Source organism: Thamnophis elegans, chromosome 16 (genome assembly GCF_009769535.1).
Source record: "Thamnophis elegans isolate rThaEle1 chromosome 16, rThaEle1.pri, whole genome shotgun sequence".
In the NCBI taxonomy this organism is placed as follows: domain Eukaryota; kingdom Metazoa; phylum Chordata; class Lepidosauria; order Squamata; family Colubridae; genus Thamnophis; species Thamnophis elegans.
Genome location: NC_045556.1, coordinates 10,061,721 through 10,076,363, shown reverse-complemented (window position 1 = coordinate 10,076,363; position 14,643 = coordinate 10,061,721). Strand labels below are relative to the sequence as shown.

The 14,643-nt window shown below is 45.6% G+C and overlaps 1 protein-coding gene across 1 annotated transcript in view; it reads left to right on the top strand.

Moving 5' to 3' along the window:
* The window catches only part of FBN1 (fibrillin 1), a 229,298-nt gene that overhangs the window by 64,984 nt on the left and 149,671 nt on the right, over nt 1-14,643 (top strand). Inside the window, exons 11-14 of the mRNA XM_032232926.1 lie at nt 1,367-1,486; nt 3,197-3,322; nt 8,669-8,791; nt 13,487-13,609. Coding sequence (XP_032088817.1) covers nt 1,367-1,486; nt 3,197-3,322; nt 8,669-8,791; nt 13,487-13,609 — 492 coding nt within the window. The remainder of the gene's footprint in view (nt 1-1,366; nt 1,487-3,196; nt 3,323-8,668; nt 8,792-13,486; nt 13,610-14,643) is intronic.

The window sequence follows — 14,643 nt, the reverse complement described above, 5'->3', positions numbered from 1 at the left end:
TGAATGGTGGAGAATGGAAGGATTTATATTCCTCGCAGTCCTCTGGTCAATAGTACTCTCTCTGAGAGTCATGGAGACCACTTGAAGGTTCATTTACGCCCTCAGGGTCACCCGAATAGTGCAGATGACTGTGGAACTTTCTTGGAGCTGCTGAACGGACTGGGTTGGAAACACGAGATACGTAGGTGGTGTTGTATCCGTCTCCCTCTGTTGAGTCTTAATGGCCTCTTTGACCCCTCTTTCAAACCAGCGGCCCACTCTGTCCCGAATGTGGGATTTGCTGTCTTCAGAAGAGTCACCTTTGCCTTTCAAATGCAGAGGGACTGCTCAATCTTGTCCCCTGGGGGTTTGTTCTCCGACGTCGCGCCATGCGTTTGTTAGAGGGGCTGTTTTGTTTCTCCATTGTGCAGTTCTGTACATGGCTCGCTGCACTGAACTGCATATATCACATTGCTCAGTTTGTGTCTGAGTGTTTTGCCCTTGGGGGTGAATAAAACACACAGAGAAGTCTATTCCGAGAAGAATCAAATCTTGCTTTAGAGGTTCATTCTGCTAAGTCTTAAGTTCACCCAAGGAGAGAAAAATGGCTCCCTACCATTCCAATCCAATAAATGTATAACAGTAATGGAGGTATCAAGGTATTGGCGTGATGAAGGATGAATATTCCTAACCAGAGTAATATATATATATTAGTGTCACAACCCCTGGTATGCCCAAATATGGGAGGAAGCCTACTGCTTCCTATCTCGGCTCATCACAAGAGACCATCCAGACAGAAAGCCAATATTTTTACTGTTGCCTTTGTTACATTTGTGTTGTATTTGTGCTGATAAATAAATAAAGGGAGACTAGTATAGATCTATTTCAAGCTATTTAGCTCTCATCAGCTAGCCATACCCTTACTGGGATTCGAACCTGGGCTGTATTACATATTAGGCAGTTGTGTTAACCACTAAGCCTGGTATGCCCAAATATGGGAGGAAGCCTACTGCTTGGGCATACCAGGGGTTGTGACACTAAATACATACCTATTTCCCTGGCTCAGCTGATAAAGGAGGAGAACCTTGTGGCTTAGTGGTTAATACAACTGCCTAATATGTAATACAGCCCAGGTTCGAATTCCAGTAAGGGTATGGCTAGCTGATGAGAGCTGATGAGAGCTAAATAGCTTGAAATAGATCTATACTAGTCTCCCTTTATTTATTTATCAGCACAAATGCAACACACACACACACACAGACACACATATAAAACACTGCATGGTTTTTGCAAAAAGCATGCTCTGCAGAGGTGAAGCAAGTTAGGGAAGGAAACTTTGGCAGTGCTTGCCAAAGCTTACCAAAAACCTATCTTCTGTCTCTTACAGATGTGGATGAATGCGAAAGGAATCCGTGCGTTGGTGGCGACTGTGTGAACACACAAGGCTCCTATACATGCAAGTGTCGTGCTGGATATCAGAGTACCTTGATGAGGACAGAATGCCGAGGTAGAGTACAGCCCTGTAGAATACACTGGAACTGCCACACACACTTCTCTATTTGTTGCTGTTTCTAAAGCTTTAAACCATAGTCAATTTCCCCTGAATCTGAACTGCTAGGAACTCATTCTAGCTTCTTGGTTTGCAAAGAAAGTCGGATAACAAGTGATAAATTATTTAGACCTCCCACGATTCATGTCTCCGAATTTAAAAAGGAGATATTGTTCTCCCCCCCCCCCAACTGTTAGACAGAGAAGGCGAAGCTTGGCTTATGATCTAAGGAAATAAGGCCAACTTTTCTCTTAAGAATACAAGGGAAAAAACCAGCTTGCAAAGGAAGATCTTTATGCTCCCAGATATAGTTAGCCGAACTGTGTGTTCAGCTTTCTTCTTCTTCTTCTCCTTCTCCTTCTCCTTCTTCCTCTTCCTCTTCCTCTTCCTCTTCTTTCTCTTCCTCCTCCTCTTCCTCTTCCTCACCTCCTCTTCCCCTTCCTCCTCCTCCTCCTCTTCTTCTTCTTCTTCCTCTTCCTCCTCTTCTTCCTCTTCCTCTCCTCTTCCTCTTCCTTCTCCTCTTCTTCTTTCTCTTCCTCCTCTTCTTCCTCTTCCTCTTCTCCTCCTCCTCCTCCTCCTCCTCCTCTTCTTCTTTCTCTTCCTCCTCTTCTTCTTCCTCCTCCTCTTCCCCATCCTCTTCTTCTTCTTCCTCTTCTTTTTCTTCTTTCTCCTCTCCTCCTCCTCCTCCTCCTCCTCCTCCTCCTCCTCCTCCTCCTCCTCCTCCTCCTCCTCTTCTTCTTCTTCTTCTTCTTCTTCTTCTTCTTCTTCTTCTTCTTCTTCTTCTAACTATACTAGGAACATGCAGAGGAAGTGCCCAGATCGGGGAAAAAAATCTCTACGGGATTAAGGGGGATTGACAAAACAAACAGAGGATTAAAAGATAAAGCCCAGAGAACAAAAGTTTAAGCCCAACGGGCTGTACGAGAAGAAAAGAGATTCAATGAGTTGTGTCATTTTGCCAAAACATCCTCCCCTCCTATCCCACCCGAGCTCTGGAAGTCGAATTGCTAGCAATATGAGAAGAGAGATGACTTTATAATAGAGTGTACAGAAAGGTAGACCGAGATACACAAATATCCATTCCACAGGGGTGAGGACATATGCAGAAGCAAAAAAACAAGATGGCAGCACGATAGAACCGGTTTGTGGGCGTGGCCAGATGAGTTACTACCTACTCGGCTGAAGTAGTCAAAACTGGTAGGAACCCACAGCTGCATGGGACTCTACAAACCGCCGTAAATACTGACCAAGTGCCCAAAATGCGATCCTATGATTAGGGTGGGGCATCAAAAATTTGAAACTGAGGTTGTAAGTCGCTCTGGGGAGGTCCACCATTACTTCAAATGGTCATTAAATAAGCAGTTGTAAGTCAAGGACTATCTGTATCTGAAAGAATCCTGATATGACTCCTGCAGAGTGGCATCATTCCTGAAGTTCAGTTTCCATCAGGTAGCAGCCAAAGTGAAGCACTAGATTCCAGTTGCAGAAAAAAGTTAAAGAGATATGTTCACATTCCTTCAATGTAAGTCAACACAACTGAATGGTTCAGCTTGGTCGGAGTGGCGTTTTGTGATTTCAAAGGAGTGGAATCCTCCATAGCAACTCACGTTGCTTGTTTCGTGCTAACTCATGCACCTGTATTTATGTCTCTCTCGGCTTTTCTTTTAGATGTCGATGAATGTTTGCAGAACGGCCGGATATGTAACAATGGACGATGCATTAACACCGACGGCAGCTTCCACTGTGTTTGCAACGCCGGCTTTCATGTGTCAGTTGATGGAAGGAACTGTGAAGGTCAGCACTGCCAAATCCATCCTGAGTCCCTTCTTCTTCACCTCTTGTAACTGCCTGCCTGGGAAGGCTTCTCTGTTCTCTGCTTTGGGTGTTGACTAGTAAAATCCCCTGTGGCTTTGAGTTAAATCAGTCTGTAGGAATTGACATTAAATTTGCCAACTCATCGGCTGAGATCCACGTGGCCTTTAAACACAATCACAATCAGAATGGAGCTAGGAGGCACCTTGGAGGTCTTCTAGTCCAGGGTTGTCAAACTCAATTTCATTGAGAGCTGCGTCAGGGCTGTGGCTGGCCTCAGGGTCTGGGTGGATGTGGCCGACTGGATAGATGTATCTAGCTTGATGTCACTCACTGGATGTGGCCAACTGGATGAGCATGGCCAGCTGGGTGGGCATTGCCAGCTTGACTCCAGTCCCCAAACTGCTGGCATGTTTCCTTTTCGCATTGGGTAGACTGGGTCGAAGTGATGCAGGTAGATCCCTTATGTTCTCCAGAACGTCACCCCAGGCTGGATATGACCACGTAGTGGAGCAGATGTGCCCTGCGGGTGTTGAGTTTGACACCCCTGTTCTAGTCCTACCCCAGCTGAAGCAGGAGACCCTATACCATTTCAAACAAGTGGATGTCCCGTCTTTTCTTCAAAACCTCCAGTGATGAAGCACCCACAACTTCTGGAGGCAAGCTGTTCCACGGGTTAATTATTCCCCCATAATTCTCATAATTTTACATAATCCTAATTTGCACAATTCTCCCCAGAATGTCAAATAAATAATTTTGTGTGGTGTGATGGGAACTAACCAAGGAGAGAGCCAACCTAGAACTAAGGAGCAATTTCCCGATAGTGAGAACAATTAATTATAGCAATAGCAATAGCAATAGCAATAGCAATAGCAATAGCAATAGCAATAGCAATAGCAGTTAGACTTATATACCACTTCATAGGGCTTTCAGCCCTCTCTAAGCGGTTTACAGAGTCAGCATATTGCCCCCAACAATCCGGGTCCTCATTTCACCCACCTCGGAAGGATGGAAGGCTGAGTCAACCTTGAGCCATGAGATTTGAACCGCTGAACTGCAGATAACAGTCAGCTGAAGTGGCCTGCAGTACTGCACCCTAACCACTGCGCCACCTCGGCTCAATTAGTGGAACAACTTGCATTCAGAAGTTGTGGTGCTCCATCACTGAAAGTTTTTAAGAAGAGATTGGACAGCCATAGGTCTAGAATGGTATACGGCTGTGATGGCAAACCTATGGCAGGCGTGCCCAAAGTGGCACATGGAATCATGTCACCTGGCACGCCTGGCGTCAGCCGTTCCTCTTCTGGGTTTCTGGTGTGCATGCGCGTGTGACGATCAGCTCGCCTTTGTGCATGCGGCAACTGGAAGAACTGGTCTGTGAGCATGTGCGCAGGTCAGCTGATCGGCGTGTGCGCATGAGTGTCAGTATCCAGAAGATTTTCCAGCTGGCGCACAAAACTGGAAGTAAATTTCTCGGGACGTGCAGACCCCTTGGGCAACTCCTCTTCCTGATTGCAGCCCAGATGAGTGTGTACACTTCCTTTTTGGCACTTGGTGCCGAAAAGGTTTGCCATCCCTGATCTAGGGTCTCCTGCTTGAGCAGGGAGTTGGACTAGAAGACCTCCAAGGTCCCTTACAACTCTTGTTACTCTGTGTGGTTGGATCAGTGGGTACTAAACTGCATGAGATCTGAAAGAAATAAGAAATTTCATAAACAGCTTTTATGATGGAAAGAGATACTCCTGGGAATGCTCTTTAGATCGTCCGAAGCATCCTGAACTCATTAGCAAGGAACTCTTGCAACATATCCTGGTCCTTTTAAGAAATGCAAACACAGTTTTGGTGTGTTGAAACAATCCGTTCACCAAAATCTCACCAGTTCCACCAAATCTTTGCATTGAATTTGGACATTGGACGGTTGAAATCTCACGGGATTTGCTACTCCTGTGAGATATCGGCCATTGGGGAAAAATAATAAATAAATATTGGTTTTCTCTCACTGTTACACAAAATTGCATCACAGGGCCTGAGAAACCCTTGCGAGCTTCTCTCCTTTGAAATAAAAAGCAAAGTGGGTTTATTACATTTTCCTATACAGAGAGGGGTCGGCCATCTGCTCACATTTAACAAAAATTCAAGTGCTGGTCACAAGGCGCATTTTTTGGCAGAATATTATCTCAGTGATTCAGCTCTGAGACTCGGGGCCAACATTCTTGTTTGGGATAGAGACACATTTTTAAAAACCATAAATTACTTCTGCCTGATTTAGAATGTCAGAAGAAGGCAAACATGCCATAGACAGAGGAGTCATTTCAATATTAAGGGGAATTTCTCGATTTTGAATATTCTTTTAAGGTCACTGTCCTTCAGGGATAAACGTGAGTTGCTACTTTGCTGATCTTTAATCTGGTGGCAGCATAAAAAGCTGATGCAATCCTAAATTGCATTAACAGAGAGATAAACACAAGATTATGGGAGGTATTAATACTAGTCTATGAAGCCTTAGTAAGACCACACCTACCATGTTCCCCCCAAAATAAGACAGGGTCTTATTCCCCCCCCCCAAAAATAACCTTTATTCTTTTTGGAGGTCTTATTATTTTTGAGGTGCATGATCACCTCATGGCTGCTGCTGTGTTGCAACATTTTCAGGGTGGGCTTATTTTAGCACATGCGCTCAAAAGCCCGATTGGGCTTATTATCCAGGGAGGTCTTATTTTTGGGGAAACAGGGTAGAATACTGCATCCAGTTTTGGTCACCACACTATAAAAAAGATGTTGAGAATCTAGAAAGAGTGCAGAGAAGAGCAACCAAGATAATTAGGGGACTGGAGGCTAAAACATACGATGAACGGTTGCAGGAACTGGGCATGGCTAGTCTAGTGAAGAGAAGGACCAGGGGAGACATGATAGCAGCCTTCCAATATTTGACAGTCTGCTACAGAGAGGAGGGGGGTGGGTGGTCAAGCTATTTTCCAAAGCACCTGAAGGCCAGACAAGGAATAGTGGATGGAAACTGAAAAAAAGGAGAGATTCAACCTGGAAATAAGGAGAAATTTTCTGACAGTGAGAACAATCAACCAACGGAACAGAAGTTGCCTTCAGAAGTTACGGGAGCTTCATCACTGGAGGCTTTCCAGAAGAGGCTGTCAGAAATGGTGTAGGGTCTCCTGCTTGGGTGCGAGGTCTTAATCCTAGTTTGGAGGGAACGGCTAAAAGTTTGAGCTGCTTTTAGGTATTGGCCAAGATATTCTTTATCTGGAAATCTGTCAAGTTATTTCATTCATTCATTTCTCCCCCGCTTCACCCTCACTATGTCCCATGATTTAACAGCGATAAAACCACTGCAGTACAAAGTGTGATCGGAGAGAACATTTTTTCGTGCCATTTTTTTCCATGCTGCCAAAAAGCCGCTGAGGCATCTGAATTGCATCAGCTCCTGAAGTAATGGCCTGTCCTTGTCTATAACCTCAAATTCAGAATTTTGTCTGAATTTGAAAAAAAATGGTACATTATTAAATATGGCTGCAGATGTGACCACTATTTGGGATTTCTGTATCAAGGAGAATATTAGCTCGGAGTTGAACTGTGAGGTCGTCGATGCTCTCTGAGCATGGTGGTTTTCTTGCAGATGTTTTATTACCCAATTAGACCAACACTTGAACGTTGGAGTCCTTGAAGTATGTCAAGGGACCGCCTCCTGCCGATTACCTCTCTCAGACCAATTAGATCGCACAGGTTGGGTCTCCTCCAGATTCCATCTGCCAGCCAATGTCAGCTGGCGACTCCCCGGGGGAGAGCCTTCTCTGTTGCAGCTCCGGCCCTCTGGAACGAGCTCCCTGTTGAGATCCGGACCCTTACCACCCTTCCGGCCTTCCGCAAAGCCACCAAGTCTTGGCTGTTCCAGCAGGCTGGGGGGAGCTGAGAAGCATCTACCTCCACAGAAATTGTGAATGTTGGTTTTGTTTTTAATATGTTGTCTTTGTCTCGTTCCCCCCTTTCCCTTGTCTTTTGTGAGCCGCCCGGAGTCCTCCAGGAGTGGGCGGCATACAAGACAAATAAATAAATAAATAAATAAATAAATAGATAGATAGATAGATAGATAGATAGATAGATAGATAGATAGATAGATAGATAGATAAATAAATAAATAGATAAATAGATAGATAGATAGATAGATAGATAGATAGATAGATAGATAGATAGATAAATGTCAGAGTTTGCAGTAGAAATCACACCCAATAAGCACCCACAGATAACTGATCCAGCAGGGTTCGTTAACTTCTTTATATGCATAATAACACATGAATAAATGTACAATACCAACAGCAGATTCTTCCAACGTGGTAGCAGTTACAAGCAAGCACGAAGCAGAGGGGAGCAGGCAGGAGTTTCAGTTCAGAGTTCAGAGCAGAATACTAGATTAGTTTCATTTCAGAGCTGAGCACAGGGCTAAGCTCCACCCAGACCTGCTTTCCAAACAAGCCCCATTGGCTGGCCTTGTTACCATGCCTATTCATTGGCTGGCCTTATTGCCATGTCTCTGCTGGTCCATGAATATTCTGACAAAAGTTCTCTGAGCTTGGCTGTTTTCTTGCAGATGTTTCATGACCCAACTAGGTAGCCTCATCACAGCATTGATGATGTTACCTAGTTGGGTCATGAAACATCTGCAAGGAAACAGCCAAGCTCAAAGAGCAAACAATGTTTCAGCTTACTCGGATAATTGTAGACACTAACCGTTTTGTACATTTTGTTTCCTTCTGCACAGAAGATCCCCAAATCAGGTAATCAGTGCTAGGGACACTGTGCTAGTGACCGACACTGATGTTGTTACCTAGTCTGGGTAATGAAACATCTGCAAGAATACTACCGAGGTCAGAGAGCCCCAAGACCTTCCGCATATCTTCCCCAGTGTTCTCCTGTTATGGTTAGTTTAGAATTGGACCTCCAGTATCAAAGGCCATCTGCTAATGCCATTTGTCTAAGGCCATGAGTGAGATGTCCTGCTGTGTTTGTGTCCTGCTTGTGTGGGCATCTGGTTGGTCACAGCTGGGACAAAATACCAGCCTTTGGTTTAGTTTACCAGATTTATTTTCACATTCCCACGGGTTGTTTTTTTAAAAAACTCAGGGAAGGAACTTGTGTTCCTCCAGATCTTACTGCGGTGTAATTTCTAGTAGCTGCAAACAAAACGATGTGTGGTCCACAATGCTGAGAGCCTTACTTTACTTGTAACATATGAACAGATGCTGTTCGCTTGGGATAATGTCCCGCTCTTTAACAATGATGAACTTTGGTTTGACTGTGGGTTTGGTTTCTTTTTAGATATGGATGAATGCAGCATACGGAACATGTGTCTTAATGGGATGTGCATCAACGAAGATGGGAGTTTTAAGTGCATTTGCAAACCTGGCTTCCAGTTAGCCCCAGATGGACGTTACTGCAGAGGTAAGTGCTTATCTGCGGACATTGCAATGGGTGATGCTACCGAGTAATAATGCTAACTATCTTGATGTATGCCAGTGAGACTTGGGCTTGGAGGCAGGGTAGGCGATTGAACCACTTCCACACGACCTGCCTCCGTAGAATACTAAGCGTCCGGTGGCAGGTCACAGACACAGAGGTCTGGACTCAAAAGACACAGAGGTCCTCTCCAGACACAGAGGTCCTCTCCAGAGCAGGCCTGCCATCAGTTCACACCCTGCTGACGAATGCCCAGACACGCTGGGCAGGCCATGTTGCCAGACCATTGCATCCCCAAACAGCTCCTCTTATGGTGAACCGTCTCAAGGAAAGCGATTGCACGGGGGACAAAGGAGGTGATACGAAGAAACGTTGAAAGCCTCCTTCAAGTCCCTGTATATCGACACCACCTCCTGGGAAACCCTGGCACAAGACCGATCGACATGACGCACGTCGATCAAACAAGGCTGCCAGACACCTGAGGACAGAAGGACAACCATGGCAGAAGAGAAGCGGGCACTCCGCAAAGCCAGAGCAGCCAATGCTGTAACAATGGTGCCCACACACGACACGGCAGAACATTTCAGGCCCATATTGACCTTACCAGCTACCTGCGGACACATCGTGGACAGCCCACAACCCTCTAGATGTCAAGGTCATCTTCGAACACGATGGACAAACATCCATGGGTGATATACTTAATATGAAGCATGCAGGGGCAAATATATGATCCTAAACACTCTGCATCAAATTTGGTATTGTGTTAATACAATTATTGTGTTCCAACACAGAAGAAAACTTGGCTGTTTTAATGAAGACCTTTTCAAATGTTCTGGATTTGAGAAGCTCCTTGGCAATATGCATTTTGACCACAAAATGGGGTGTTATGATGTTCCAAGGACACAACAAAAGAACAACACATCATTCATTTGAGGGTAATCTCTTGTGAGGGAAGGAAAATGGTTGAGTCTTTTGAGTTTATTTCTTGTGTGTCCAACTCATCTTCCAAGACCCAGGAAAAAGAAATGCATAAAATTTTGATCTTGCTTATGTGCAAGGTATGAGAGCCAATTTGCAGATAAACTAGAAACTGGAAGACTGTGAGTTCTAATCTTCTTAAGACATGAAAGTTGGCTGGGTGACTTTGAACCAGTCACTCTCTGTCAAAGTGCATACAGTGTCACTATGTGAGACAACCCTGGAGCAAATACAGTAAACAGAGTCTGTATTTAAATAGTGGTTTTATCTACAAAGAATATATACATACACATACTGTAGCCAGACCTCAAACAAACAGCAATCAGCAATTACAGCATGGAAGCACACATGGAGAGAGAGATACGATCCAACAGGGCCTCTTCTTATTACAGGCTCTTAAAGTGATATCAGCCCAAAAACCTTGCATTCTCAGCATTACATCATCATAGCAGCTGGTCAGCTCTTAAATCATTACCCTGGCACACTCTTTCAACAAACCTATCTCATAGCGGTTATTGTTGTGTGTAAAATAGGAGGAAAAAGCATTGTGCTCAGTGCCTTGAATGAAAGAAGGACAGGATATATAAATCTAGCATCCAAATAAACTATGGCCTCGCCCATTTTGTATAATTGTTGCATTCACTGCATTATTTGCCAAAAGTGTATCGTCCCCCTTTGGTCTTTAAAATATTCTCTGCTGTAAAATAAGTGAATATTCATGCAATAATCTCTGCTTCAGAGTATCTCTGGAATAATTTGTAAGATAGCCCAGGGCTGTCCCCAAGGTGCTTTTTCAAAAGGCAACTAGACTTCGTTTTCCCCCTGAAGATGTTTCGCTTCTCACCCAAGAAGCTTCTTCAGTTCTACAAGCGAATTGAAGAAGCTTCTCAGATGAGGAGCGAAAGGGCTTCAAGGAAAAATGAATCCCAGTTGCCTTTTGAAAAAGCACCTTGGGGAGAACCATGACCTGGATGACTGAGAATCTCCATAGATATACAACTCAGGGCTATCTTGCAAACCCACTAAACTGTTAGATTCAAGGCCCAGACTCAAGGCATTTAATCCCCATGCTAGACCATAGCACAATTTTGTCTTTTATTGCAAAGAGGTTGAAACATAACCTTTTGCTTAAGGACGGTGCTGGGAACTGAGGAAAGTTCTAACAATTTGTTCGCCTTTTTGGCTTGGAGATTAGAAGCGAATGCGCCAAAGATATAAGCAGTTGGAATTTTGAACTAGCCAGACTGTATTGTGTGCCAAATAACACAAGCTAAATGAAACACAGAGGTGTTTGGCTCTCCATTTGCCCTTTTAAGGTTGGGGGGCTGGGGATGGGCAAAAGAAGGAAAAGGCCACCCATGCCAAATGTTGTGTATACTGAAGGGAGATGTTAGGATATGATTATATTGTGAAAGGTTACGCATCTACCCACTCGGTATTTTTAAAAGATTTCTCTAATTCTCAGTGTTTTGAAAGAGAGAGAGAGAAGAGGGAGGGTGGGTGGGTTAAAGGCACAATCACCATATCAGGAAAAGAAAGTCATTTATTTCCTGCTGGAGTGTGTGAGCGCGTGTTTGTGTCAAACCAAGCAACAAACAAATTCGGGAACACAATTGCGATCAATTCTCTGGTATGTGCGGAGCCTGAAAATTGGAAGACCAGGAAGGATTGTGGTACTTTATGGGAGAGCAAAAATAAATCCATGCAGAGAGAGAGAGAGAGAGAAAGAGAGAGAGAGAGAGAGAGAGGGAGAGGGAGGGAGAGGGAGAGGGAAGAGAGGGAGGGAGGGAGAGAGAGGGGGGGAGGGGAGAGAGAGGGGGAGAGAGGGAGAGAGGGAGAGAGAGGGAGAGAGAGAGGGAGAGAAAGGGAGAGGGGGAGGGAGAGGGGGAGAGAGAGAGAGAGAGGGAGAGAGAGAGGGAGAGAGGAGGGAGGGGAGGGAGAGAAGGAGGGACAGACAGAGACAGAGAGAGATAGAGAGAGCAAGAGAGAGAAACACAAACACACAGAGACACAGAGAGAGGGAGAGAGAGAGGGAGAGAAAGGGAGAGGGGGAGGGAGAGGGGGAGGGGAGCGGGGAGAGAGGGAGAGAGAGGGAGAGAAGGAGAGAGAGGGAGGGAGAGAAGGAGGGACAGACAGACAGACACAGACAGAGAGAGATAGAGAGAGCAAGAGAGAGAAACACAAACACACAGAGACACAGAGAGAGAGAGGGAGGGAGGGAGGGAGAGGGAGGGAGGGGAGGGGAGAGGGGGAGGGGAGCGGGGAGAGAGGGAGAGAGAGGGAGAGAAGGAGAGAGAGGGAGGGAGAGAAGGAGGGACAGACAGACAGAGACAGAGAGATAGAGAGAGCAAGAGAGAGAAACAGAGAGACAGACAGACACATACACACACATACACACACACACACACACAGACAGGCAGAGAGAGAAAAAGAGAGAGAGAGACAGAGAGAGAGACACGGACAGAGAGAAAGAGAGACAGAGACAGCTGGTGCTTTTGGAAGATAATTGACTTTGCAATAAAAGAGAATATCTTTAGTTCAGAGTGAATTGTGGAATCTGTGGTCCACTCTGAGTTTGGTTATTTGCTTGGAGATGTTTCATTACCCAACTAGGTAACATCATCAGTGTACTTGAGTGTTGGGTTTGCAGCCTATCTGTGTACAATAACTTGCCCAGACAGTGTTGGTGGTAGTGTAGTTATCACCTTGGTAGTTCCTTGTACTTGGTCCTTTCCCCCCCCCTTTGCTAGTTATGAGTAATTTCAACACTTCTGTAAGCAAGGAACTGCCAAGGAGAAGGACATTTATGTATTTACCCACAGGGCTTATATGCCTCTCCAATCCAAGCTGACTGAGTGGCTTTCAGAACATGTTTACAGAAATAAAGTTAAAAGTGCGAAGCCTAATGCATAAATAACAACACGTACAACATGCAGTTGCCGGAGAAAGAACAGGACATTCATTAAATTTCCACGTTACAGGAGCTCGTAACGTTCTCACCTCCAGGTTACAGCTCTCCTGAATAAACCAAGTTTTGTGGCAGGTCTGAAATCCATCAGTTGTGGTAGACATCCAGACCTCAAAGAAAATGCTACAAGGATTGAGCAGGCCTTCTTCGAGAGCCCCTTTCTAGATCTGGAGGGGTTCCCAATCTATGGGATCTTATCAGATAGAGTCAGTTGGAAGAAGGTGATGCTCAAGATATCCACCCAACAGACTAAAAAGGTAAAGGTTCCCCTGCACATGTGTGCTAGTCACTCCTGACTCTAGGGGGCAGTCCTCACCTCTGTTTCAAAGCCAAAGAGCCAGCGCTGTCCGAAGACGTCTCCGTGGTCATGTGGCCGTCATGATTAAACACCAAAGGCGCACGGAACGCTGCTACCTTCCCACCAAAGGTGGCTCTTATTTTTCTACTTGCATTTTTACATGCTTTTGAACTGCTAGGTTGGCAGAAGCTGGGACAAGTCACGGGAGCTCACTCCGTTATGCGTCGCTAGGGATTCGAACCTCTGAACTGCTGACCTTTCTGATTGACAAGCTCAGCGCCTTAGCCCCTGAGCCACCCTGTCCCTCAGCCCAACAGACTATGAGCTATTTATTTCTGCACACCATGAATCAGCTCCATGGAACCCTTGCCTCTCATCCCAAGTAGGGAACCCAACTTTAATCTTCAACAAAAACTCTCTCTTTTTCTTTGGACAGATATTGATGAATGCGAGACACCAGGAATATGCATGAACGGACGCTGCGTCAACACCGACGGCTCTTTCAAATGCGAATGCTTCCCTGGCCTGGCGGTTGGGCTGGATGGACGCGTGTGTGTCGGTAAGAGAAAGTTGTGGCTGACGGTTATGGTTCGGGGGCTTTGCTCTAGAGAAAAGCTCCAGTACAGGATTTCCAAATCTGGTGCCTTCCAAATGTGTTAGGACAGTGGTAGTCAACCTGGTCCCTACCGCCCACTAGTGGGCGTTCCAGCTTTCATGGTGAGCAGTAGGGGTTTGCTGTAACTCTGCTTTATAAATTTTATAAAGTAAAGGGCTTATAAAGCCCTTCATGGTATTGGACCTGGGTAATTGAGAGACCGCCTGCTGCCAATTACCTCTCAAAGACCAATTAGATCGCACAGGGTCGGCCTCCTCCGGGTCCCGTCTACCAGCCAATGCCATCTGGCTACGACCCGGGGGAGGGCCTTCTCTGTTTCAGCTCCGGCCCTTTGGAACGAACTCCCCACGGAGATTCGGATCCTCAGCTCTCTCCCGGCCTTCCGAAAAGCCATTAAAACCTGGCTGTGTCGGCAGGTCTGGGGTTGATGAGTCCTCTTCCCCTCTCAACAGGTATGGTTGTTGGTTATTTTAAATATGTGTCTTGTATTGTATGTTCCCTTCCCCGTTTGAGTTGTTCGCCGCCCTGAGTCCCTGCAAAGGGAATATGGCGGCATATAAATAAAACAAAACTTCAAACTTCAAAAGTTATTTCCCTACTTTATAAATCACCATTACTGTGGAACCGATGGGCGGTTAGAAAAATTTACTACTAACAGAGGTACAAAAGTGGGCGGTAGGTATAAAAAGATTGACTACCCCTGTGTTAGGACTTGAGAAGATTGCAGAATTCTCGGTCAAGGTGGGTTTAGCAATTCTGGATGTGGATGTTTTGTTACATCTACCCCGAAAATAAGACCTCCCCGGATAATTAGCCCAATCGGACTTTGGACAGCATGCACTAAAATAAACCTTCCCCGCAAAGTAAGCCCAATCGCTGCAGCCGTAATCCATCCAAAATGGGCCGCGTGGAGACTCCTGGGCCGGGCAGGGTGGGGAGGCAGGGGCGGGGCGTGGAGGGCTGGGCCAGCCAGCGGT